The following is a 26259-nucleotide window of genomic DNA, read 5'->3' on the forward strand; positions in this document are numbered from 1 at the left end:
GAGGGAAGTGCAGGCTGCATGCTGGCTGTTGGATCCCTTGGGATCTGCCCTTGACGGATAGAGCCCAAGAGCTGGAGGGCTGACCCCCAAAGTTCCAAAGGCAAGGCTGCGCGAGTGGGGCGAAGCTATTGTTTGTGTGTGTGCCGGGGAGGAGCAGGGTACAGCCCGGGGCAAGGGGAGGCTGGGCTTCTCGTGGTGGCAGTAACAGCCGGGTCAGAACAGCTCCTGTGGAAGCCATCCCACCTCAGCCCCTAGAGGAGACCCTCCGGGTACGGTGGCCAGAGGAGCCCTGCCCCTCCAGCAGGATGCCTAGCCCATAGCAGCCCATTGGGAAGCATTGCTAACAGCACGTACTGCTCTTTACTGGTGGGTAAGCAGCTTGTCTTTGGTGGGAAGATACTTTGGTTGGACTTTAGGGCTTTGCTGCAGGCTGGGGGCTCTAGAACGTCTCCCAGGTACCCCAGAAACCTGGCCTGACCGTGAGCCTAGTTAGACCTTGCCCTTTTATCCCCAGAAAGGCACAGTCCCCTTGCTTTACCAAGTCAAGAAAAGCCCCGATGACTTTCTCAGGGGGAATGACCTGGTCCTGACCCCCATCTGCTAAGAATACTGATCCGTCCGATTGAGATATGAAATAAGAGACTGTTGTCGAGGTCAGTGTGCTTGGGCCACATCACAGCCTTCCAGGGAGGCTACCCGGGGTGATGGAAGGGGCACCACAAGGAGGTTCTGGAATTCCACCTCGGCAGCAGTCTGGCTCGCTCTGGAGCCTCGAGTGGGTCCAGCGGGGCCTCCGTGAGCCTTCGTCCCCTTGTCTGTCAAATGAAAGACTTGGCTGAAGAAGATTTCAAAGGTCTAACATTCCCACTCTCACCTTCCGTGAGTTTCTCTGCTTCACCATTTCTAAGAGGTGGATAAATGTTAAAAGGCTCTACTCCAAAGAGTAGGGTTTTAAAGCCTAAAGATACCGCAAAACATTTATTCTTTATTGATTTTTTTGGAGACCGTCAGCCCCTCTCAATCCCAGCTGAATAAGCATTTGGAAATCTGACGTCAGAAGTGCTGTTCAGACAGCCATTTATCCTGGGTGTCTAACTGTCCCCCTCCCCGCGCCCCCCCCCCTGTGTATCCACTCCCAGAGGGCTAGGGACAGAGTTTTATTTATTTTTTTATATCCCTGAGTGCCTGCCTGACACGCAGTGGGTGCATTAAAATGCTTATGAAATCAAAGGACAGAAAGGTCTCCTTGCCTCTCAAAGTCGGGGTGCCTGGCTAGCTCTACACCTGCTCCCACTTCCGGTAAAGTAACCACAGTCTGCCGTGAGAAGTCAGCCTGTGAGAGGGGTTGCAAGCTGTCCAGCTCTCCTCTTGGCTTCCATCTAGCCTGAGGGGACTGTGCTTTAAGGGAAACTGTAGTTATTTCAGAAACCCCTCTAAGACCAAAAGCTGACATCAGCTTCCAGACCCAGAAGTCTGTGTTCAAGCCCACCCCCCTCGAAATGCAAATTTCAGTTTGGGGAAGGAACTTGTTGATACCTTCCAGCTCAGAAGCAAAACAACATGTGTTCTGGATGAATCATAGAGTTTCTGGCCCAAGGCAGGTCTTTCTGTCCTGCATGGCACCCCGCTTCTTACCTGAGCCTTGACAAAGAAGCCTGTAGTTCTGGGGAAAGACCTACACTTGGAGTTGATGGTGCCCAGTTGCTGGGTGTGTGAGGCCCATATAAGCGCTAACTTAAAATCATGCTAGACCAGATGGACGTTTATTACATGCAGGTTGTGGCAGGGAGTCTGTGGGTGCATTTGAAATTGGATCTCGGGTGGATGTGGTCCCAGGATTCCATATACAGCGAGTTCAAGGTATAGGGAAATGCATGCACCAAGAAGAATAAACCAAGAAGGTTTATGGAAAGGGGGGTGTATAAGAGTCATTTTAAGTTTTGGGGAAATGCTTCCAGTTATGGAATGACTAAATCAGGGGGGATGCAAGGTACAGCATCGGGAATATAGTCAATGATATTGAAATGGTGTCATCTGGTGGCAGACCGTAGCTATATGTGAAGTTGTCTGATCGCTATGTCGGATACCTGAAATGAATGTACGTTGGGTGCCGACTATACTTCAATAAGGAAATAAAGCACAGAAAACAGCAGAGTGCCTGTATGGAGAGGAGTCAGGTGCTGCTTGGAAGAGGAGCCGAGGTGTCCCCACCAGGGCCAGGGCCCCTGATGAAGAGCTGAAGCCTGCCCTCACTTCTGAATACTGGATAAGAAAGGACTTTGAGACACTGTAATGTGTTGCTAAAATGTGAGCTGTTATTATTCCCCGAAAGACCCCATCACACCCTCAGCCAAACCCAGGGGAAGGGCAGAGTCTTCCTCCCACAGCGAAGCCCTTCTTTCAACCAAAGCATCTTCCTGCTAAAGGTAAACCAGGACCGCCACTGGCCCAGAGCACGCTTGTAAAACTGGAAAAGGCCCATCCATGCCTTTGTTTTCCATGACCCCCCCCCCCCACCATGCATACTGGGCACCCACCATGAGAAAGGGGCACAGACCTTTTGGTCTGTTGTCAACCGGCTACCCCTCTCTAGCAATGCTGTCCTTTGCTGGAAGTTCTGCCACGTGTTTCACAAACTCCTCCGAGATGGACACCCAAACGTGAGTTCCTGGGACTGCAGGGGCTGGCCAGGGGGCCGGGGACCCATGTGGGGAAAGTGGGATCGCCTGGGGGAAAGGGGCACTGTCCACTCCGGCACTGGGGGGGGCAGCTGCCCCCTTCTCCTGGCCTTTAGGTTGCTGGTTGGAGGTAGACTTGTCTGTCTGTCAGCCTCTCTGCCCACCCCAGCCCCATCTTACACCATCCTCTGTCTCCTTGCCTTCTCTTCTCTCATCAGCTCTTCTCTTCCCTCTCCAGGTCCTGAAGGACTCCCTGAGATACAAAAATGAATTGAGTGACATGAGCAGGATGTGGGTGAGTTTGGAGATGCACCCAGGGGCCACCTGCACCTGCTTCTCCTTCCCCAGAGGCCACAGAACAAGGACTGTGGAACGGAATGAATTCCTCTCTTTCAACTTGCTTAGGATTTCTCTCATGACCATCAAGGAGGGGTCAGCAATGGCCCCAAATAGTACCATGATATCCACGGTCTTACCTGGGGACCCTAAAGTTGTAGGGAAGTTCTAGGGCCTGGGAGTTTCTCCTGCCAATGGAACCTCACATCGTAATGCTCTCTGGGCATTGGATCCCTCAGCAGTGACTTTGCCACAATTCCTGTGTCTTTCCTTCTGCTGGTCCCATGTGGGTCACAGTACATTGAGAACTAGCATTCCCAATTCTTAATGCCAGTACCTTTTCTTTCCCTTCTTCCCTGGGAATCTAGAGATTCTCAGTGCCTTAGGATGGGGGAGGAGGTAGGTGGTGGTATTGGAATCAATTGGAAAAGAAGGTTTTTATACACACACCAGGATCCCTCTAGATTCTGTTGTCCAAGGAGTATGTGTATTGATGGTGCATAATCTGCATTTTGAAGACTTTCTTGGGTTGATTCTGATACGTCTGTTTGCCCCCACTGGTTGAGAGCTCTGGCCCTTTCCTTCAAATTCTTACTTCTACTCACAGAATGTTAGCAATTGTGGCATCCAGTCCACCCAGTGCTGATGAGAATACAGGCCCAGAGAGGGAAGCAGCTTTTCCTACATCACAGGCTAGTTGGTCTGAACAAAGCTGAGAGTTGTTCCCAAACCTCCCAGGTGCATGTTGGAGAGCTTTCAGTTATATCTCAAAACATGGAAAGCTTGGGTCTTCTTCTTTTTTGTTAGAATTTGCCTGGTGTATCTTTTTCCACCCTTTTACTTTTGACTTTTCTATATTCTGTGTCTTAGAAAAGTCCCTTATAAATAGCATTTAGTTGGATTTTGTTGTTGCTTTTCGTCAAGATGGCAGTCTTTGTCTTTTAGCTGTACATTTACCCCATTTATGTTTATTATAATGCAAAATATTTTTAGATTTATACCTTCCATCTTAGTTTGTGCTTTCTCTTTGCCCCTTCTGTCTTGTTTCCGTTTTTCTTCATTCCTTGTCTTCTTTGGATTGATTGGGTATTTTTTTTCTCGTCCCATTCTCCCCTTATTACTAGTTAGGAGATTTTTTTTTTAACTCTGCTTTTATTTCTTACCCTTTGGTATGTTATCCAATAATTACAAAATGCAAGTTTAGTTTATCAAGAGCTAAAATTCATGTCTTTAGCTGTTTCCTCTATAACACAAAGACCTTAGAATATTTTCACTCCATGCCCTCCTCTAAACTTGTATGTTATTGTTGTCATGTATTTTAATTTTGGTTTTGTTTTTCTTTTTAGACTATAAGATATTTTATTTTAATTGTTTTATTCTGTCCTCTTTCTTTCTTTACATTTGCATTCTAACATATGGGGTCACTTTTTTTTCTGCCTGAATTATTTCCTTTAGTGAGAATCTCATGGTGGCAAATAACCGCTTTTACTTGTTTGGGAATGTCTTTATTTCACTCTCCTATGTGGAAGATACTCTCTCTGGGTGACAGTTATTCTGGGTGACAGTTATTTTCTCTCAGCACATGGACGATATTATTCAAGATATCCTTCCACTGACTTCTGGATGCCATCATTTCCATGAAGCTGGCTATCAGCGTCATTGTCCCTTCTTAAAAGCAAATGTGGTTTTCCTCTGACCATTTTAAGACCGTACTAGGAATAGGTGCAAATTTATTTGGGATTCTTTAGACTTCTTGAATCTGTGGGTTAATATCTTTTATCAGTTACAAAAAATTCTCTGTCTCTTCAACTATCACCTTTGCTCCACTCCATATTTACCCCTGAGACTTTGGTTATGTCAGTCTTTCCCACTCTATACCCCAGTGCCTTTTTTTTTTTTTTTTAAGCTCTATGTCCAACATGGGGCTTGAGCTCATGACCCTGAGATCAAGAGTTTCATGCTCCACCGACTAAGCCAGCCAAGTGCCCCTCTCACCCCATGTCTTTAAACCCCTGTTTCATCGTTTTCTTCCTGTTTGCCTCGTTACAGCATTCTGGGTAATTTCAGTAAATCTAGCTTTCAGTTCATTTGTTGTTCCCTTTTCAGCTGGGTCTAATCTGTTGTTAAACCTCTTCATAAGATTTATAATTTTAGTCTAGCTTTTATTTCTTGGAGTTCTTTTTTTTCCCCCAAATCTGCTTGTCATTTTTTATGATTTCTTGTCATTTTTTATGATTTCTTATGTATTTTGAAACAGCCTCTTATTTACTTAGACAAATTAGACAGTGACCTCATATATCACTTCTTATACTTCCGTTATCTAAAGCCCCTCGAGATCTGTTCCTGCCATCCGTTGTTTTTGATGAATGTTGTTCATGCTGTGGAGTTTCTTTTTGTGCTTATTTTTTACTGTGCATTGCTCATTTTCCTGGGAATCGTATTTGTGGGAACTCTTTCAAGTCATGTTCCTCCAGAGAGAACGGGCATTTCCTTCCATTGAGATCTCTCTAAATTAAATTCTCAATTTAAGGCTTTGTGAATTCCAGGCAGAGCCCCTTGAGCTCTGGCTCCTGGGTCCAATTCCCAGAAGTTTTTTTTCCCTCCCTCTGATCATAACAGTGGTTTGAGGTCCTCAGGGAGGACTCTTTTGGTGCAGGAGTGCTGGGATCTACGTTATTTCCAGTTCACCCTTGGTTCCTCTACCCCAGGGAAGCAGTCTTTGCCTCTTCCACCAGACTCTTCAACGTGGGCAGGCCAGAGCCCTGCCTCCTATTCACCACCTGGTTCACGTGGCGTGGCAAAACCCCTGTCTCCACCAACTCCATCACCCCAGCATTCCACTTATTCACCTGGTACCTGTGTGGACTCAGTCCCTGACCTGAGGATTCCTTAGCCTCTCATTAGTTCATTAATGCCTTCAAAAAGAAGTTTTAAATATTTTACCCAATATTTTAGTAGTTTTCAATGGGAAGGTCAACCCAGATACCTAGCCTGACTTGTTATCCAAACTGGAATTCCTTTAGGCCTTGCTTCCTATGTAGTGTTCTCTTCCATGTGGCTGAGAGTTTTTGGATATTAGAAACCTTTTTACTTTTTTTTTTTAATTAAGACCTAATTTTTTTTAAAGATTTATTTATTTATTAGAGAGAGAGAGAGAGCATGCACACCTCAGTGGGGGGAGGGGCAGAGGGAGAGAGTGAGAATCTCAGGCAGACTCCTCGCTGAGTACGAAGCCCAACTCAGGGCTCGATCCCAGGACCCTGAGATCATGACCTGAGCCGAAATCAAGAGTCGGCCACTTAACTGACTGAGCCACCCAGGGACCCCCTTATTTTTTTTTAGAGCAAATTTTAGATTCACAGCAAAATTGAGCAGGAAGTATGGAGATTTCCCATATACCCCCTGCCTCCAAACACGTGTAGTGACCCCCTTTATGAACATCCCCTGCCAACATAGTACATTTGTTACAAGTGATGCACCTTCACTGATAACATCATAATCACCTGAAGTCTGTAGTTTGCATTATAGTTCGCTTGTGGTGTTGGGGCATTGTGTATTCTGTGGCTTTGGACAAATGTATCCGGACATGTACCCATCACAGTGGTATCACACAGAATAGTTTCACTGGCTTCAAAAATCCTCCGTGCCCCACCTATTCATCCCTCCCCACCTCCCCCAGCCCTTGGCAACCACTGGTCTTTTTACTGTCTCCACAGTTTTGCCTTTTCCAGAATGTCATGGAATTGGAATCATACAGTATGTAGCCTTTTCAGATTGGCTTCTTTCCCTTAATAACATGCAGTTAAGGTTCTTCCATGTCTTTTCAGGGCTTGATAGCTCATTTCACTTTTAGTGCTCGGTAATATCCCATTGTCTGACTGTACCACAGTTTATCCATTCACCAACTAAGGAATGTCTTGGTTGCTTCCTACGTTTTGGCCGTTATAAATAAGGCTGCCATAAATACCCATGAACAGGTTTTGTTTGGACATAAGTTTTCAACTCCTTTGGGTAAAAGCCAAGGAGTGCCATTGCTGATTTGTGTGGTAAGAGTAAGTTTAGTTTTATAAGAAACTGCCAAACCGTCTTCAAAAGTGGCTGCATTAGGGGCGCCTGGGTGGCTCAGCCGGTAAGTGTCTGCCTTCAGCTCAGGTCATGATCCCAGGGTCCTGGGATCGAGCCCCACATCGGGCTCCCTGCTCAACGGGAAGCCTGCTTCTCCCTCTCCCGCTCCCCCTGCTTGTGTTCCTCTCTCGCTGTGTCTCTCTCTGTCAAATAAATAAATAAAATCTTCAAAAGTGGCTGCACCATTCTACATTCCCACCGAGCAATGAGCAAGAGGTCCTGTGGCCCACATCCTCACGGAATTTGGTGTTATCCGTATTCTGGATTTTGGCCATTCTCACAAGTGTGTACTGGTATCTCAGTGTTGTTTTAATTTGTGTTTCCTGGTAACATACGAGGGGGAGCATCTCTTCGTACATTCATTTGCTATCTTCTTTAGACGGGTGTCTGTTAAGGTCTTTGGCCCATTCTTTAATCAGGCTGTTTATCTTCTTATTGTTGAGTTTTATTTTTTTTAAGATTTTATTTATCTATTTGACAGACAGAGACATAGAGAGAGAGGGAACACAAGCAGGGGGAGTGGGAGAGGGAGAAGGAGGCTTCCCGCGGAGCAGGGAGCCCGATGTGGGGCTTGATCCCAGGACCCTGGGATCATGACCTGAGCCGAAGGCAGACACTTAATGGCTGAGCCACCCAGGCACCCCTGTTGTTGAGTTTTAAGAGTACTTTATATGTGGATTAACATAAGAATAAAAAAAAAAAAGCCAAAAAAAAAAAAAAAGAGTACTTTATATGTTTCGCATAACAGTCCTTTATCACATGTGTCCCAGTTTGTGGGTTCTCATTCTCTTGACAGTAATTTTTCCAGACTTTTTTTAATTTTAATGAAGTCCAGCTTGATGATCAATTATTTCTTTCATGGAGCGTGACTCTGGTGTTCTATCTAAAAAGTCATTGCCGTACCCAAGGTCATCTGTTACCTCCTATGACTTTTATAGTTTTACGTTTTACATTGAAGTCTATGACCGATTCATCTTTTGCTTTTTGATCCTGGTGCCTTTTCATGTGAAATATAGTTGTCTTCGATGATAACCATAGTTTCACTTTGTCTGCTCTCCGCTACTTTCTAATTTTTCCATGACGAACAAGTACAATGTACAATTCATAAAATACGATTTTTCATAGAAAACTAATACATTAGGAAATAGTCTAATCTCTGGCATTGATATTTTTAACCTCCTCTGATGACCCCACTCCCTTTGGTGCCCTTTGAGGCATGTGTCAGTGGGGTTCCTCTACTCTAGAGGATGTAGATGCACCCAGAGATGTAGAAGTTAGAGCTCATGTGGGAACCACAGCTATTTGACTCAAGGGTTCTTTGTGCCCCTACCCTCCCTCTTTTGTGTGCACCTGGGACTTGCAAGCATCATGCTGCTAATTCCAGCTTCTTCTCAGGCACCCAGGACATGACTGCATGGGCAGATTCCACGGGAAGGCTTATTTGTCCCCAGCTGGGATCTGGGATCTGTCCCATTTCCATCCCCATCCCATGTAGAATGCTCTAGCTGCTCTCAGTCGGCTGGAGTCCATCTGGAAGAGGTGCTTCCTCTCCTGCACTTAGATAGAGAGACAGGAGGAAGGAAATAGCCTATGACCAGACTGTGATTACTCAGGGTGGGAGACTTAAAATTCTTAAATCAGAAGCCTTGTCTAGAAGTCATGCAAAGGAAGTTCTCGTGTTGGTACACAAGATTATACGGTAAGAACATTCATTGCAATATAGCTTATAATAGAAAAACATGCCTGCAGGGCGCCTGGATGGCTCAGTTGTTAAGTGTCTGCCTTCGGCTCAGGTCATGATCCCGGGGTCCTGGGATCGAGCCCCGCGTTGGGCTCCCTGCTCAGCAGGAAGCCTGCTTCTCCCTCTCCCACTCCCCCTGCTTGTGTTCCTGCTCTCGCTATCTCTCTCTCTGTCAAATAAATAAATAAAATCTTTAAAAAAAAAATGCGTGTAACTAAGACGTACAACAGTAGGGAGTTCGTTTGATAAATTACAGTATACACTCGATAAAAATATCATTAAAAATATCACTAAATAATGAAACAGAAGAAAATTTGAGAAGATAGAGAAAAAATTGAAGTATATTAAGTTAAAAAATGGACTCCATTTTATATTTTAAAATAAAGGTGGAACACAGGATTTTTAAGGCAGTGAAACTATTGTGCGTGATACCATAATGGTAGGTACAGGGCGTTATCCATTTGTCAAAACCCATAGAATGTACCACACCAAGAGTGATTCCTAAGGTAAACTTCACTTTGGACAATAATGATGTATCAGGGAAGGTTTGTCAGTTGGAACAAATGTCCTACTCTGGTGCTGATGTTGACAGTGGGGACAGTTTTGTACACATGGGAACAGGGGGTATATAGGAGATCCCTGTACTTTCTGCTCAACTTTGCTGAGAACCTAAAACAGCTCGAACAAATAACATCTACATTATTTTAGGCGCACCTGGCTGGCTCAGTCAGAAGAGCTGTGACTTTTTTTTTTAAAGATTTTATGCATTTATTAAACATTTATTTTTTTCATTTTTTTTCAAGATTTTATTTATTTGAGAGAGAGTGAGTGAGTGAGAGAGAGAGAGAGCAAGCACGAGCAGGGGAGGAGTAGAGGGGGAGGGAGAAGCAGACTCCCCACTGAGCAGGGATCCTGATGTGGGGCTCGATCCTGGGACTCCAGGATCACAACCTGAGCCAAAAGCAGACAGAGGGGCAGAGGGAGAGAGAGAGAATCTCCAGCAGACTCTGCAGTGAGTGATCAGCGATCACTGATTCCACTACCCCGAGATCGTGACCTGAGCCAGCATCAAGAGTTGGACGCTCAAGCGACTGAGCCACCCAAGTGCCCCAAACATGCGACTCTTACTCTCAGGATCATGAATTTGAGCCCCATGTTGGGTGCAGAGATTACTTAAATAATAAAACTTTAAAAAAAAATGTCTGTTTAAATTGAAAAAAGATTAAATAAAATAACATTTTGTACTCCAGAATGTTCGCCATGATTCTGTCTGGTGTTTAGATTAAGGGTGATTTGTTTGTACCTTTGCTTTTGTGTATCTTCCAGAATTTTCCACAATGGCCATTTGTTATTTTCAGTATCAGAAAAAAATATATCTATTGTTGAAAACAGAAGTCCTCACTGTCAGTCTCTCCCCCAAATGTTAGTATTGATACCCTGCTTTCTTTTCTTTTCCCGAAAGGGCCACCTGAGCGAGGGGTATGGACAGCTCTGCAGCATCTACCTCAGACTGCTAAGAACGAAGATGGAATATCACACCAAAGTGAGTCTGCCAACGGTTCTGCATACAGGCCCCCCACCCCCATCCCTCCCCCCCACAACCTCCCCACCCCGGCCACCTCTGTGGGCCAAACTCTCAGGTCCTTCCGGGAATAAGGTGGCCCGGGCCCCTCAGGGAGCGTTTATACCACATCCAGTGAGAGGAAGGTATTTTATAGGATGGCTGCAGTGGGACTCAGGACTGGGATTCTGGCCCACATTTTCCGCACCTTTTTATTCCCCATCTTGCAGAGAGGACCCCTATCCACTAGGCTGCCTTAGGAAAATGTTTCAGAAGCACTGCCTTGACTGTGAATAAAAACAGTCCCTTCCTTTTACGTAGTGAGTTCCCACACAGAACCTTCTTTGCATCCATCTGTGGCCTTAGACGGTCTTTCTAATGCGCTGAATGCAGGTAAAACCGTCGTGCTGGGTAACCCGGTGGCACGTAAGGATACGTAGAAAGGGTCTGCTCGGCAGGAGTGCCCGGGTCCGTCAGGGGGAGGAGGCTTACGTACCTGCGGCACCGAGTCACAGTGCGCAGCGGTCGCACGAGCCTGTAGAAGGAGCCAGAGGCCTTCTGAGATGATGCGGGGCCATGGCGTGGAAGGGGAAGATGAAGGAAGCGGATCGAGGCGGACGGTGGAGGGAGGGTGTGGATGGAGCAGGGGTGGGCAGGAATGGCCTGGAAGCAGAGCGGGGAGCTGGCATTGGAAATGAGGAAGGGAGGAGATTTACCTCTTATGGACTCGGGGGAAGGGGGGGCTCTGATTCACGGAACCCACCCTGTGTGCTAGCCATTCCTGGTTAATTCTCGCCGCGACCCTAAGAAGGCGGTATTCTTATAGCCTAGGAAAATGAAACTGGGAGCGTGCTTGAGTGTCTTGCCTTGTCATGCAGCTCCTCGGCGATGAGGTGGGACTTGAACCCAGGCCTGTAGGGCAAAAAAGCCCCTGCCGCTCAGTGGCCACCCTTCCCTCTGCTTGTGTGGAGCCGGGTGCTTGCCGCAGCCCAGAACTGGGTTAGGTTCTGAAGAGAGAAAGGTGAAGGGACTTTGGCCCGGCCTCCAGGAGTCGTATTTGCTTGGGAGACAAGCCAGGCAAGTCCAGTGAGGACCGGAACGGAGAGATGCACAAGATGGTACAGGAGCTTGTAATGGGGTACCATGCCCAGACACCAGCCACCCAGGTAGGCTTCTCAAAGGCAGAACACCTGAGCTCACCCCCAGCTCAGTGGCTGAAACACGAGCAGCCTTTTATCATCTCTCACGCCTTCTGTGGGTCGGATGTTCCAGAAGGGCTGGGCTGGGCAGTTGCAGGCCGCAGGTCCCCCATGCGGTCCCAGTCCGGTGCTGGCTGGAGCTGGGACAGTGTGGACGTGGCCTGGCGTCTCCCTCCTCACGAAGTCTCAGTGCTTGTGAGGACTCCCTTGCAGCCCGGCCAGTTTCCCAAGAGAACAAGGTAGAAGTGCGTGGCGTTTATAAGACTCAGCCTCGAAGTCACAGAGCATCCCTTCCACTGTCCTATATGGGCTGAGGCAGTCACAGGGGTCCCTGGATTCAAGGGGGTGGGACAGGGACCACACCAGCCAAGGTGGAATGTCGAAATCACGTTGTAAAGACAGCGTGTCGAACCGGAGGGGCAGCTGGTGTTGGACATGCAGTCTGCCGGTCTGCCCTCTGGCCCCACAGTTCGTTTCCTGCCCTCCCTCCCTCCCAGGGAATACACTCACACCTCCCCCAGACCCCCAGAGCCTTGTCTGCCACCTTGCAGGTAGAGGAAAGGCCACTGAAGAAGGGCAGGGCGGCCGTGCCAGGCAGAGGGTCAGCTGCAGACAGAAGGGCTTGAGGCCCAGCACAATCTTGGGTTCCTGAGGAACAGGCCACACATCCTCCTCAGTGTGAGGAACAGGCAGGTGGAGAGTGGGGAGGGGGTGACCGGGCAGCTGTGTGAGACCATCCCACTGAGAGTGGAAGACGGTGAGAGCCAGATTAGGACGGTGGCCCCCGGGACAGGCCAGAGTGGTGGGGGCTCTGAAGACTGGCAGGAGGGGTGGGGGGCAACAGCTACGGAGATGTGGGGCCCGTGGGAACAACCTGGGCGATTGCAAGAAGAGCAGCAGCCCAGGGAAGCAAGTGAGGCCACGGGCGCTCTGGACTCCGAGCTCCGGGAGGACAGAGGACAGGTGTGTATGTCTCCTCGTGTCCTGTGTCCTGTGCCCTGTGCCCTGCCCAGCATCTAGCGCAGAACAGGTGCTCAATCAGGACTTCCATGAGGGACAGAATGAACCAGAACCTAGATCTGATCAAATAGCGCACAAGGAGGGCTGATCCCGAGTCAGGAGAGAGGCTGGCCCTTCCTTTTTTGAAGCAGGAGGAACGGAAGGATAGCTGGCACATTCAAAACGGGGGAGGGAGTGGGAAGCAAGATGCTGAGGGAGATCCAGAGATGTAAGGAGGAAGGCACGGACCAGGGCGGTGAGGAGCCGAGCCAGTAGCCAGGACCAGGAAGGGGCACTAAGGTTGGAGAACATGATTAAAGGGGACTCCAGCTGTGAGTCCTTCTCTAGGGATGTTGGCAGCTGGTCCTCGAACAAAGACCCAGGCTCACAGGGTTTTGACAGCAGTGTGGTGGAAGAACAGGCAGCAAGAAGGGCGAAGGACACAAGAACAGGTCTCTGTCCAGACTGAGCGAGGTTAAATACGGCCAGAAGGGGGCGCTCAAGGAACTGGCCGGCTCTGAGACAGAGGAGCCCTGGGGGTGAGCCTGAGGGCTGGAGGGGGCGGCCAGGGCAGAGGGAAGAGCCAGGAGGTGTGCAGTGGAGGATTTATGTCTTCAGAGCCTAAAGTATTCTCCGTGGAATTGAGACCCCCTTGACTGGCCACCCATCAGTGCCCGTCTGCACCTTTCCCTTTGCCTTGTGTTCCAACCACTCCAGGCAGGCCACACTGGGGAAGAGATAATGCCAATATGAAAATGGGTTTGCCTTCCCCGAACTCACAATGGCAGCTTCGGGAAGTGGCCGAAGGACAGAGGGAAGCATGGGTGGGGTTCAGAATGTACTGGGGATACATATATGCGGGACTGTCTGCGCCTCGTGGATGGTCGAGGGCCGGCCACTGTCACACTGGGCCTCACTGGAGGGCCAGAGAGCATCTTTAGAAGAATGTTCCAGGATATGAACTGTTAGGGTAGAGCCCTGTCCTGGCTCCCAGATACGGGATGGAGCCTTCACCTCTGATGATGGGTAGGGGATATTCTCTGCTGTGAGCTGGTCGGGGGGGGTCTGTGTGCATTGACACATCCCCCACAAAGGGTGTGGGTAGCTGCACGAGCAGAATCAAGCCTGCTGCTGCCCGATGTCAGCTTAGTTGAGGTGCCCTGTCCCGACTGCCATCCTCTGCCTCCCTTTCCAGAATCCCAGGTTCCCAGGCAACCTTCAGATGAGCGACCGGCAGCTGGATGAGGCTGGAGAGAGCGACGTTAACAACTTGTGAGTGGCCGTCCTCATGCTGGGGACCCAGCAGGGAAGAAAGCTCGATGTTGTCACACAGGGCCTGATGGGCAAGGGCAGGGGCTGGGGTGGGGCACTTAGTGTTGGTGCCTCATCCAGAATCCTTCCAGGCTGCCCAGGGTTCGATTCTCGGTGTCACCTGCTGCCCTCCCCACCCAGCATGGCACCTGCCCTCCCCTCTGCCACCATCACTGTGGAATTCACCCTGCTTGATCTTCAAATGGCCTTAAGACCCACGTGGGTGGGGGCTAAGGATTGGGTGTGGGGGTGGGCGTGTCTCTGTGTGTGCACGCACGTATGCATTGGGGACAGAGACAGCAACACAGAGCAGGGGGGAGGGGACAGGTGAAGCACTGACCTCAGGCTCTGGAATATAAGCTCTCTCTCCTCTTGTGTCCAGTTTCCAGCTAACAGTGGAGATGTTTGACTACCTGGAGTGTGAACTTAATCTCTTCCAAACTGGTGAGTCTCTCCCTCCCATCTGGCCCAAGCTGTCATGGGAATTGCCTAATTCTGAGCTTTGTTCCCGGCTTAGAGCAGCCGTCCTAGCCCCCTTCTCCCTACGAGGTTATGCAGCACATGTCAGGAAATGGGAATATCCATACCCTATCTCTGCTTTCCTCGTCCCTGGTGCAGGGAGGGGCCGGAGCTCGTGGGTGTTTTCAGAGTCGGTGATTTCATTCTGAGCGGAACGACCATGCTCCCCACCCTGCGGGCCTCCCTCTGGAAGCCCGGGCCTCCCAGAGCCCGAAGACGGGTCTGACCTCTTTGATAACCTTCGGACTGTGGCCCCCGAGCTGGCCAGTGCTTTGTCTGCCACTCAGCTGGGTTGGCACTCGGGATGGATTGCTGCTCAGGAGGAGGGGCTGCTGTGTGCTGTTTGGTCGGCAGCCAGGGTCGACCAGCTGGTCGAGTTGAGTTGTTGGCCAAGTCCATGTGAGAGGCCCATGAAGCCCCTTTCCACTAGCAAGGAGAATTGGCCGCCCTTCCAGACTCCCTTCGCTGAGAGTTCTGGTGCCTCCCGGCTGTCAGCCCCCAACACTTCCCTGACCGGAATCAGGAAGGAAGCAGTCCGTTCCCTTCTCTTCGCTGTCCCTTCTTCCCACACCTGCCAGCATGACTCCCCCTTCTCTCCTGGGGAACAGAAAAGCCCGTTTCCTAAGATTCAAGATGCTCCACAACAAGTGCCCAGCTCCGTGAAAGAGTGGATTCCAAGCTAGGAGTATTTATGCACAAGCTTGGTGACCTTCTCAGCATTTGGACATGTGGGACCCACTCTTGGGGCTCTGATTTTCTCAGGAAAAACAGACACCCTCTCCCCCTGAATTATACCTTCCTTTGGCATGTAAGCAGCTACTTACAACTGGCCTGATACCAGCCAGCGCTGGGCCAGGGCTGGGCCAGGGTGGCAAATGCCTTCGTACTTCGGCCAATCAGTTCAGTGCTGGATGTGTGAGAGGATCACCACAACCAGTTGGGAACCGTGATTTGCAGGAGAAAGAAGAAGGTCAGTAGAGAAGTAAAAGTGAAACACAAAATAGAATCCCTGCCCTAAGGTGTTCCCAGCCAGGTAGGAGAAATAGTATGGATGCATTTTTTTAAATATTTTTTATTTTGTTAAAGATTTATTTATTTATTAGAGAGAGAGCATGAGTGGGAAGGGCAGAGGGAGAGGGAGAGAGAGAATCTCAAGCAGACTCCCTGCTGAGCGTGGAGCCCAACTTGGAGCTCGATGCTACGACCCACGAGATCATGACCTGAGTCGAAACCAAGAGTTGGACGCTCAATCGACTGAGCCAACCAGACACCCCTCCCTGGCTGTTTTTATACGTGTTGATCACTTGTATTAATACCACTGGATGCTGAGCTCCTCCCTGGAATCTGGAACCATGTCCTACTCATCTTTGAGTACTTCCCTCCATTCTAGCCCAGTGTCTAGTATATAGCAAGTGTTCAACAAAATTCAAGAATGCGTGCTTCAGATAAACAGCAGTGAGGAAAGGACAGGGTGGAACAGTGCTCATAAAACGGTATCAATATCCAGCCCAATGCTGTGGGACTGTCAGGAGTGAATCAGCCACTTTGAGTTTCCTAGGGGGGAGCAGCTCCCCCAAGTCTTGGCACAAACCCCAACATGGTTAAATGGTGGTGGCTTTCTTGCCCCTGAGCGAGCACTGATTCGGAATCAAGAGCCCTGTACCACTCATCTCCCCCGCTCCCTATCCCGTCCCCAGTTCCCTACTGTGTGCCGCAAAAACCAGGGGAACTGGCATTGGAAGAAATCCCTCCAGCTTCTGAGTCCTAGTCTGTGACCCTGGCAAGGTGCCAGCCAGTACCCTCAGGTGCCCCTGGTTTTCACCTGTGGGAAACGTGGGCCAGTTACAGTTAACATTTATTTCCAGCGCTTGCAACGGTTCTCCAAGTGTGGTCCTTTGGACCAGCACCATCAGCATCTCCTGAGAACTTGTTAGAAATGCAAAGCCCCTGGTGCCACCCTAGACCTACTGAATCTGAATCTCTGAGGGTGGGGCCCAGCCATCTGCGTTTTAGCAGCCTACTCCCTCCCCAGCCAGGTCTACACTGTCCAATATGGTCACCACTGTCCAATATGGTAGCCACTGTCCAATAGGTAGCGCCTATTTAAATTAATTTAAATTACATTAATTAGATTACATCTATTTAAATAAGTTATAATTAAATAACATTAAAAAGTCAGGTCCTCGGTTGCACTAGCCATATTTCAGGCACCCGGTAGCCCCATGTGGCTGCCATACTGAATGGCTCATAGGGACACTTACGCCATCACAGAATTCTTTTGCACAGTGCTACCGACTGATTCTGCTTCACGAGAACCACTCAGCCAGGAAATACAGCTTTCAACCCTAGCTGCATGTTAGAATCACCTGGGGGGCTTTTGAAACCTACCAATGCCCCAACCCTACCCCAGACCAACTAAAACAGAATGGGAGGTAGGGGAGTTGCTGGGAAACATTAGATTTTGAATTTTCCCAGGTGATGCTAATCAATCTCAAAGCCAACACCGAGAATCACTGCAGTGCTCCGCACTTTACACGACCCTGTCCTTGAATACACACAAGACCCTTTCGAGGTACGTGCTCTTAGAAGCCCCTGCATTTTACAGAAGACCATCTGGAGGCACAAAGAGGTTGAGTAACTTATCCCCGGTCACACTGCTCTAGATATTACCGGATGCCAAGGGGCATTCCTGGCAAGTGGCGGGCGGGCTGGAAGATGGAGTGGTCTGTGATCCCTTGCTAGAGTGGAGCCCAAGGAAGTCCGTGAACTTGAGGATGGCCGCCTTGCAGTGACAGCTGCTTTTAATTTGTGTCAAAAAGAAAAGCTGCCTTTTCATTAGAACTGTTTGGGATTTTTTTTTTTTTTTCAGCTGCCAGAGTAAGCCAGTTAACAGGGAATCGTGCAGTGAGGGAAGGCTGAGCACAGCTGCTCTGGGCTTTCCTCTGGGGCAGTCGGGCTCACTGATTTTTCTCGATGCTGGCCATGGTGGAGTCTCTGCAGGTGGTGGGCAGCCACTGCAGGAAGGAGTTCGGCTCTGGCCAGTGGTGTGCACTGGGTGTCCACGGCCAGGCATCTGGTTGCTTGGTTTAAGAACAAGGGGTACGGGGCGCCTGAATGGCGCAGTCAGTTGAGCATCCAACTCTTGGTTTCAGTGATCTCAGGGTCATAGGATCGAGCCCCACATCAGGCTCTGTGCTTTGCGTGGAGTCTGCTTGGGATTCTCTCTCCCTCTCTCTCTCTGCCCCTCCTGCTTATGTTCTCTCTCTCTCCCTAAAATAAATTTAAAAAGGGGGCACCTGGGTGGCTCAGTCGTTAAGCGTCTGCCTTCGGCTCAGGTCATGATCCCAGGGTCCTGGGAACGAGCCCCACATCGGGCTCCCTGCTCCGTGGGAAGCCTGCTTCTCCCTCTCCCACTCCCCCTGCTTGTGTTCCCTCTCTTGCTGTCTCTCTCTGTCAAATAAATAAATAAAATCTTTAAAAAAAAAAAACAAAGAACAAGGGAGCAGAGGGTAACGTGGAAGGGTCTGTGGAGCAAGACAGGGAGGGAGCAACGTGCTGTCTGGAGCTCGAGAGAGTGTAGGGCAGCCCTTCAGCTGACCTGCCCCCCAGGGACCGACAGCAGCCTTTGATCCTGATGGTTCATCCTCAGCCCTGTGCACCCAGGGCTCCTGCATGTGTCCCTTTTTGGTGTCCCAAGACCCTGTGGCAAGCCTCCAGGAAGCCAGGGCTGAATTATTCCCTCCTTCGTGTCCTGATTAATGTTTGCTATTTTCCCCATGTGATTGCCTTCCGGGGACTCACCCTGTTTCCTCCCATGTGTACCCGTCCCACGGGAGTGTTGTAAGGGGTAATTGCAGTCCGATGACATAGCATATGCACAGAGCGGGTCCTTGGCGTGTGTCAGACCCCTGTCTTCTGCCCCTCGGAGAAGGTCACCTGCAGTTTCTTATCCCCTACTGCCTGTGTCCCCCTTTATTCCCTAGTGTTCAATTCCCTGGACATGTCCCGCTCGGTGTCCGTGACGGCAGCCGGGCAGTGCCGTCTCGCCCCGCTGATCCAGGTCATACTGGACTGCAGTCATCTGTATGATTACACTGTCAAGCTCCTCTTCAAACTCCACTCCTGTGAGTACAATGGGCCGGATCTTCTCTGTGCGCCTCTGGCTGGAAGGAGGATTACAGCCAGAGGCTGTCCTTTCAGTGTCCTTTCTGCCACTGCTCCCAAAGTTCCTAGAGCTCCCAACCCCCTTGAGGAGCAGGGCACAAGCTTTGCTGTGCCCAGGGAAGCACCTGGCTCTCCATAGCAGTGTCCTGGGACAGCTCCCTCCCTCCACCTCTGGCTTCGTCACATCTCCGTCCACACGTGTCATGTAATCTAGGACCCACATGAATGATACCAGGCCCAGCCTGGACCCACAGGTGCAAGGACAGTGGTCTCCAAAGTGTTCATCCACGCAGCTTCTCTGGACACGTGGAACTTTATGGGGAAATAGAAAACAAAACAGAGCTGCTCTCGTACATGGTGGGCCAGCCCCTACCCAGCCACAGGTCCCTGGGATGCTTTTGCAGATTCTATCTTGGAAACTACTGTAGAGTTCTTATACTTTTGTGTGCTTCTTGTTTATACAATGTGTGTGGGTCCTGCTCCTGTGGGGTCTGCTGTGGGTGGGTCCAGTAGGTCCAGTGCATGGTGAAACCATACCCCAGGTGAAGCTGATTTGGGTGGTTTCTGGTCCACACTCAGAGGCGTTCCCCATGAGGGATATACACGTGCAGAATGTATGGATGAGGGAGAACCAAGAAAAATCAAGACCTGAGTGGATACAAGCAAGGTGTTACGGCCCTGGCAAAGGGACAAGGATGCATGTCGGAAGACAGGGACAAGGGATAGTCTAGAACTGTGGTCACTGACAAGAAGTGGGTCTGGTTATTTAGGGGGGACAGGAAGCGGCATCACTCGGGTTAATCCAGGAGCATCTCGTGGAAGGGAGGTTGGAATCGGATGTTTAAGTGTTAGGAAGGCTTTGGACAAGTGAGCGCACCCAGAGGGGCAGAGAGCAGACTGAATCCCAAGGGAAGAAAGGCAGTTATCCTGCACAATATATACTTCTCTAAAAATGAAGGTTTCATTTTAGAATAGTTTAGATCTACAGAAAAGTTGTAAAGATCGCTGAGGAAGTGTCCCCCCATACCCTGAACCCAGTTTCCTTTATTGTTAATATCTTACATTAATATGATACATTTGTCACAATGAATGGACCGATATTGATACATTATTATCAACTGAAGTCCCTACTTTATTCATATTTCCATGGTTTTTACCTAACGTCTCATCCAGGACACCACATTACATTGGGTCATTGTGTCTCCCTAACCTCCTCTTGGCTGTCATAGTTTCTCGGACTTTCCCTGTTTTTGACAACCTTGATGGTTTCGAGAATTGGTCGGACACTTGTAGAATGTCCCCTGATTTAAGTCTGCCCGGTGTTTTTCTCATGACTGGACTGGGGTTAAGGGTTCTGGGGAGAGAGGCCACTGAGATAAAGTGCCATCATCATCCACCGTTTTGGTGGGCATTTTGAATTATCGTATGTTTATACACGTACTCCCTCTTTGTACCAAGTAAATGTATTCCTATTCAAAAATTCCTAAAATGGGGCAGTGGGAGGGCTGGGGGTGGCTGGGTGATGGACACTGGGGAGGGTATGTACTATGGTGAGCGCTGTGAATTATGTAAAACTGATGAATCACAGACCTGTACCCCTGAAACAAATAATACATTTTATGTTAATTAAAAAAAATTCCTAAAATGTACGTTTAAGGAACAAGACAAGAAATAAAGGGATCACCAAGTTGTGATCTATAGTTGAAGTATGCAGCGTCATGCATTCTGGGAAGAGAAGGGACCTCAGAGAACCCACTCTGTAGGAGAGGGGGCTGGTCTAAGAGGCTGTTGCTTGTCCAGCATCTTGCCGTTGGCCGTGACCGAGTGAGCACCGGACTGGGATCCTGAGTGTTGTCCTATAATCTTTGCCTTCTGGCAGGCATCCTCTCGTGCAGGCTCTATGGATCCCTCGCAGATTAACGTCTGTGCTGGACCGACCCAGTGCACGTACTTCTGAGAGAGCCACACCTCTGCCACCTGCTGGGGGTCCGTCCTGCTGCTTGGTCAGGTCACCACGGTGTCTTCCGTGGTCAGGAACACAACTTCCAGCCCACTGCACCCAGAATGGCTCATGCTGCAGGAACAAACAGAAGGACAGATGTGGAGGAGAAGCACCCCTAGACTCATGGCTGGCCCTTCTGGGCCCCCTTGGTTACCAGTCCCTGTTCCTGGGGCAGCTGTAGGCCTGGCAGGCTGGCCACAAGCCCCAGGGTGGATGGTCCTCTCCCTCCAGAGCCCCGCTGTGGCTCGCCTGGTCCTCCTGTGGTCCTCTTCCCTCTCACTCTTTTCCCAATTTCTTCCAGGTCTCCCAGCCGACACCCTGCAAGGCCACCGGGATCGTTTCATGGAGCAATTCACCAAGTAAGTGGCTTAAGTGAGAGAAACGAATGCTATAAACTTGATTAGTCCACACAAGAGCACTTGTTTTAAAATGATTGAGGAATGAGGGTATCGGCAGAGTAAAGCAGTAGAGTGGAGGAAGGTGACGAGGACGGCAGTAAATGTACCACTGCTGGCGAAGCTATCCGTTCTCTGAAAAAGTCCACACGAGCATGTCGGAGAAGGTGATTTCATCCATTCATTCATCACCTGCTCTATGCCCCGGGCTTCATCCTCTCTTTCTTCTCCCTACGTTCTCATACCACGTATGGTCCATGTGCGTGAAACGCAACACCCAGATCTGTATCTCTAGCTGACTGAGCCTTGCCTCTGAATTGGGTCTCACGCACCCAATTATCTGTCTTACATCTCAAACTGAGCTCTAGGTTTTCCTCCGCAAACTTTTTCTCCCAGGGTGCCTGGGTGGCGCAGTTGATTGAGCGTCCAACTCTTGGTTTCGGCTTGGGTCGTGATGGCGGGGTGGTGGAATCGAGCCCCTCATTGGGCTCTGCGCTCAGCGGGGAGTCTGCTTGAGATTCTCTCTCCCTCTCCCCCTCATGCTCTTTCTCTCTCAAAATAAATAAATAAACAACAAAAAAAAACAAATTTTTCCTTCCCGGCCCTTTCTATCTCAGTAAATGCTACCACATCCATTTAGGCCAGAGATCTGGAACTCACCATTGTCCTCCTCTCCCATGTCCACTCCAGTGGCAGATGCTCTGCACATATATCTTGGCTCCAGTCATAGCTGCCATCTCTGGGGCTACCATCGTTTTGTGCCACGACCCTCCAATATGGCGGATGCCCTGGGCTGCTTCCACCCTTGCCCCCTGAAATCTTGTCCCCCCACCCCAGCAGTTAGAACAACCTCATAAAGACGTCATTCCCTTGCTCAGAGCCTTTCAGTGGCTTCTGATTACACTGAGAAGAAAATCCAAGCTCTTCTCCATGGTCTCCAAGGCCCTGCTTGCTATCTTTGACCTTATCTTTATTGTGTTTAGGGCTTATGGTGTTTCCACCACATGGGGTCCGTTTCCAGTTCCTGGAACGTTCCCAGCTCATTTCTCCATCAAGGCCTTAGTGCTTGCTGTTCCCTCTCTTTGTGAGGCTCTTCTCCCAGCCTGGCCGGCTCTGGGTCATCTTTGGTCACCTCCTCACAAAAGCATCTCTGGCCTTAAATCTCTTATTTAAGTCGGGTCTTCTTCATCTCCTGTTCCTCCAGCCCCACCTCCGCGCCCCCATATTCTTCAGCCCAGCACCTAATTTATTTCTTTCATGGTTCTTAGCACAGCTTTATTTATGCCTGACTCTCCATTATTACATCCCTAGCCCCTGATACGTAGCAGCCAATTACGCATAAATATTTGGATAAATTACTAAACTAGTAAGCCAGCTGTCTTGTCTAGAAGAGGAGAGTTTGTCTGACTGAGGGGTAAATTATTCTGTGCATTTGGGGAAGAAGATTGCCGGCGAGGGGAGACGTACAGTTCATCACTGGTTACGTGTGCCCAAGGAAGAGGGGAAGGAATGGCATGAGAGAGAGAGCCCAGGTGCCGAGAAGAGCCCTGGGGCTCAGCACGCTCTCTTTGACCCTCCTGTTTTGCCTGTTAGTTTCTTCAGCCCTGACAACAGAGAAAAAGCATAGCTGCCAAACCCCAAGCTCAGACTTCTCTTGCTGGTTCCCCGGGCAGCAGTCAGAGGCCAAGTTCAGGGTTGTCCTAACCTCCCGGTTTCCTTATTCCATTTGAAAAGCCTTATATGTTTATTCTATAATAAATGACTTATTAAATCCTAGGAGACAGGCCCTGGGGCTGATTTCCTGGAATGGTAAATTCCAGTAGCTTATGAAAGCAAAGCAGCCTATTACTGTTGGCTCCAGCCCAGAAAGAGGGGGATGTGTGGTCAGGTGATTTTATTTCCTTTCATTTTTTTCTAGCTTATAAAACCCTCTCCCGTGAGCAGCTGCCTCACTCTCTCATCTGCACAGACCCGGCGGCTCCCTGAGGCCTCAGTGTCCCCGAATTCGGGGAAAGTGCCAATGACCTGACAGGGGCAACCCCAACCTTGGGGTCAGAAGGGCTGGCCTGAGATCCCAGGGGTTTAGTGTATTGGGCTGAGCTGGAGGAGATTGTAGGGTGCAGGGAGAGGGCGCAGAGACCCACCATCCGCTCTCCTCTCAGGAAATCTGTCTGATGCTCTCTGCTTCCTCAGCTTTCCATGTTTTGATTCAAAATGGAGACCCGAAGATGAGAAAAAAAATTGGTTTCTTCATTCCCATACCCATCCAAGATTGGGACACAGTATAAATAGATTGCTTTTCTCCAGTGAAGGCTTGATGAGTTAATTCCTCTGTGCGTGGTTCCTTGGCAAGCCCAGCTCAGCAGGGCCCAGTCTCCGCCCTCTGGAAGCTTCTAGTCTAACTGGGGAGATAACACAGAGCTCCAAAACAAAGGGATCTCCCTCAGTAATGACGTTTCCTTCCCCATGCCCGTGGTTAGGTCGCGTATCCTCAGAGAGAGTACATTTATTTTCATGTTATTCTAAGCCAAACGTTCCTGGGAAGACATCTGCCATGCAACAGCATAGATTCCACAGCGATGCAGAAATTTGTTCTGGGGGGATCCACTCTTCCAGAGGATTCTGTCCTTTGAATCCCTCTTTCCTTACCACCACGTAAGTGAGGACAGGCTCCAGATAACCTCCCCCTGCAGCGTCACAATCGAATCCCAGTGCCATGGAGGTCATTTCCTTGATAGCCCGCGCCTTTGGGCTGGGCGGGCAGCAGGACAGCTGGGGGGCTGCACTGTCCCCACCCCAGGGCCGGGGAGGTGCCCAGCACCCCTCAGGCCCTTCTCCACCCCCAGGTTGAAAGATCTGTTCTACCGCTCCAGCAACCTCCAGTACTTCAAGCGGCTCATTCAGATCCCTCAACTGCCTGAGGTACGTGCGCCCGGCCCTGCCGTGGGAGCTGCCGGGTCCTGGGTGCTCTCAGATCTCAGAGACGGGCAGGACTGGCGGGTGACACGGTTTGGGGGGGTGTCTTCCCTCCTCAGAACCCACCCAACTTCCTGCGGGCCTCTGCGCTGTCAGAACACATCAGCCCTGTGGTGGTCATCCCGGCCGAGGCCTCGTCCCCGGACAGCGAGCCCGTCTTGGAGAAGGATGACCTCGTGGACATGGATGCCTCCCAGCAGGTGAGGAGCACCTCCACTGGAACCCGAGGGTTAGGGTTAGGATTAGGTTAGGGTTAGGGTGACAGCAGGTGGTGAGCCCCACGTGCGGCCCTTCGTGCTGCCCCATATGGGCAGGGGAGAGGCTCTGACCAAGACCCTTTGGCTGTCACCAAGCTGGACCAACTTCTAACCGAAGCGCTAACCTAGACTGAGGCCCCTGCCCTGCGGTCTCTAAGAGGGACCACAGATGGACTTGAACCCAGTTAAGAAAGGATCCCTTTTTTTTTTTTACATCTCACTCCTCTGAGCCCCGTACAGAAGTCTCTGGATCTCTAACTTTGTCCTCGCTCCTTTTTGGTCACCACAGAATTTATTTGACAACAAGTTTGATGACATCTTTGGCAGCTCATTCAGCAGTGACCCCTTCAATTTCAACAGTCAGAACGGCGTGAACAAGGATGAGAAGTGAGTCCACACTGGGAGCAGGCAGGTGGTGCAGAACCTACATGAAGCCGGGGTCTGGCTGGCCACCCCCGACCAGGGCGGGATGCTCAGTGACACTTGGGCCCCGCAGAGAAGTGTCGCAATGCTCAAATATCGGCCCCTGGAATCCCAGAGGGAGATCAGATGAGGTTGAAATAACCCATGGGTGTTAGATTCGGATCCAGTGACACGGAGGGTCTTAGCATATAATGTATGGAATTTCAAAAACCTTTCCCCAAATTAACACCAGCTTTTAACTTCCTCCCCTGATTTCCCAGCTCGCATTTAAAAGGAAAGGGATGGAAGCACAGTGGAAGCAAACTTGTTCTCCTTCTGTTCCCAGGGATCACTTAATTGGTCAACTATACAGAGAAGTCAGTGAGCTGAAGGCACAGCTGGAGAACATGAAGACTGAGGTATGAGTCGGGCTCTGATCCAGTTCTGGGCTTCGCCGTGGCATGTTCATATTCGCAGAGACACTTGTCGGACCACATTTTAAGGGGGATGGCAGGGGTGCTCATTAGTAGAAACTCGAAAGCCAGAAGGCCCTGGTCCTTCCATGGTCTTGGTGGTGCTGCATTTCCGTCATTCCTACCTTAAGAATGACTTCTGAGCCAAGCCCTGTCTCCCTTTGGTTCTTGAGTTAACCATGACCGCCGGCTGGCTGTGAAGCCAACAGTGAGGAAGACCTGTTCTCCTCCCGTGGCGATCGGAAGGTCTGATTTGTAACTCTCATGGCTGTTTGCGGGGTCTGGAGCGGTAAATAGGACTGCCCCCCAGGCCCATGGCTGGTCGGGCTTCACTCACGGGGGCAGGCAAACATCCCCTCTTCCCTCGTGCCCGCTCGTCCAGGACTGCTCCCAGGCCACTCCAACAAGACCAGAGTCCTCCTGCCGTCACGCCATTGTTGGCCGGTGGCTTATAATGACCAGAAGCCTCAACTCTCATGAGGCCCTTGGTGGGGGCGGGGGGGGTTTGTTAGGCAAACATGGGTATTCATTGGATCAGTGCTAGAAGCCTGGGAGGACCCGCTTCTCCTGCCCAGCCCAGCCCCGCGGCCCAGCGCTGGGGCTCATTGGCCGAGTCCGTCCCACAGAGCCAGCGGGCCGTGCTGCAGCTGAAGGGCCGGGTCAGCGAGCTGGAGGCTGAACTTGCGGAACAGCAACATCTGCGGCAGCAGGCGGCTGATGACAGCGAGTTTCTCCGGGCCGAGCTGGACGAGCTCAAGAAGAAGCGCGAAGACACGGAGAAGGCCCAGCGGAGCCTGACCGAGATAGAAAGTGAGTCCGTTAGGCTGGGGCTGAAGGCGGGGGCTGCAGAGTCAGGCGAGGCTCAGGGGGAAGGATGGGGCTGGGTGGCAGAGCCCCAGCCGTGCTTCTGTCCAGAAGAGCCACCAGGAAGGACCTTCATGTCGCCAGTCTGAGGGGCGGGTGGGAGCCCAGCCAGTGGAGAGCCCCACGGGCTCAGAATGCGGGGACGGGAACCAGGAGGTGACAGTGGGGTATCTGCCTGGGGGACAGGGTCTCCGAAGGAGAGATAGCCTAACGCCAGAAACACCGATGAAGAGGAGTTTATTTCAGTAGGATTTTTG

The 26259-nt window shown here is 50.3% G+C and overlaps 1 protein-coding gene across 4 annotated transcripts in view; it reads left to right on the forward strand.

Annotated features, from left to right (window-relative positions):
* Positions 1-26259, forward strand: part of HIP1 (huntingtin interacting protein 1) — a 147867-nt gene that overhangs the window by 99833 nt on the left and 21775 nt on the right. For all 4 annotated transcript variants that reach the window (XR_014145233.1, XM_081819487.1, XM_081819488.1 and 1 more), the window contains exons 3-14: positions 2518-2660; positions 2917-2973; positions 10343-10423; positions 13835-13911; positions 14333-14394; positions 18453-18593; positions 20937-20994; positions 23877-23952; positions 24066-24206; positions 24553-24650; positions 25012-25084; positions 25765-25948. Coding sequence is in view for 3 of the 4 variants with exons in the window: in XM_081819487.1 (XP_081675613.1) it covers positions 2518-2660; positions 2917-2973; positions 10343-10423; positions 13835-13911; positions 14333-14394; positions 18453-18593; positions 20937-20994; positions 23877-23952; positions 24066-24206; positions 24553-24650; positions 25012-25084; positions 25765-25948 (1191 nt within the window). In the remaining variant the exon portion in view is untranslated. The remainder of the gene's footprint in view (positions 1-2517; positions 2661-2916; positions 2974-10342; positions 10424-13834; positions 13912-14332; positions 14395-18452; positions 18594-20936; positions 20995-23876; positions 23953-24065; positions 24207-24552; positions 24651-25011; positions 25085-25764; positions 25949-26259) is intronic.

Source organism: Leptonychotes weddellii, chromosome 5 (genome assembly GCF_054177405.1).
Source record: "Leptonychotes weddellii isolate Sample4059 chromosome 5, ASM5417740v2, whole genome shotgun sequence".
Lineage (NCBI taxonomy): Eukaryota > Metazoa > Chordata > Mammalia > Carnivora > Phocidae > Leptonychotes > Leptonychotes weddellii.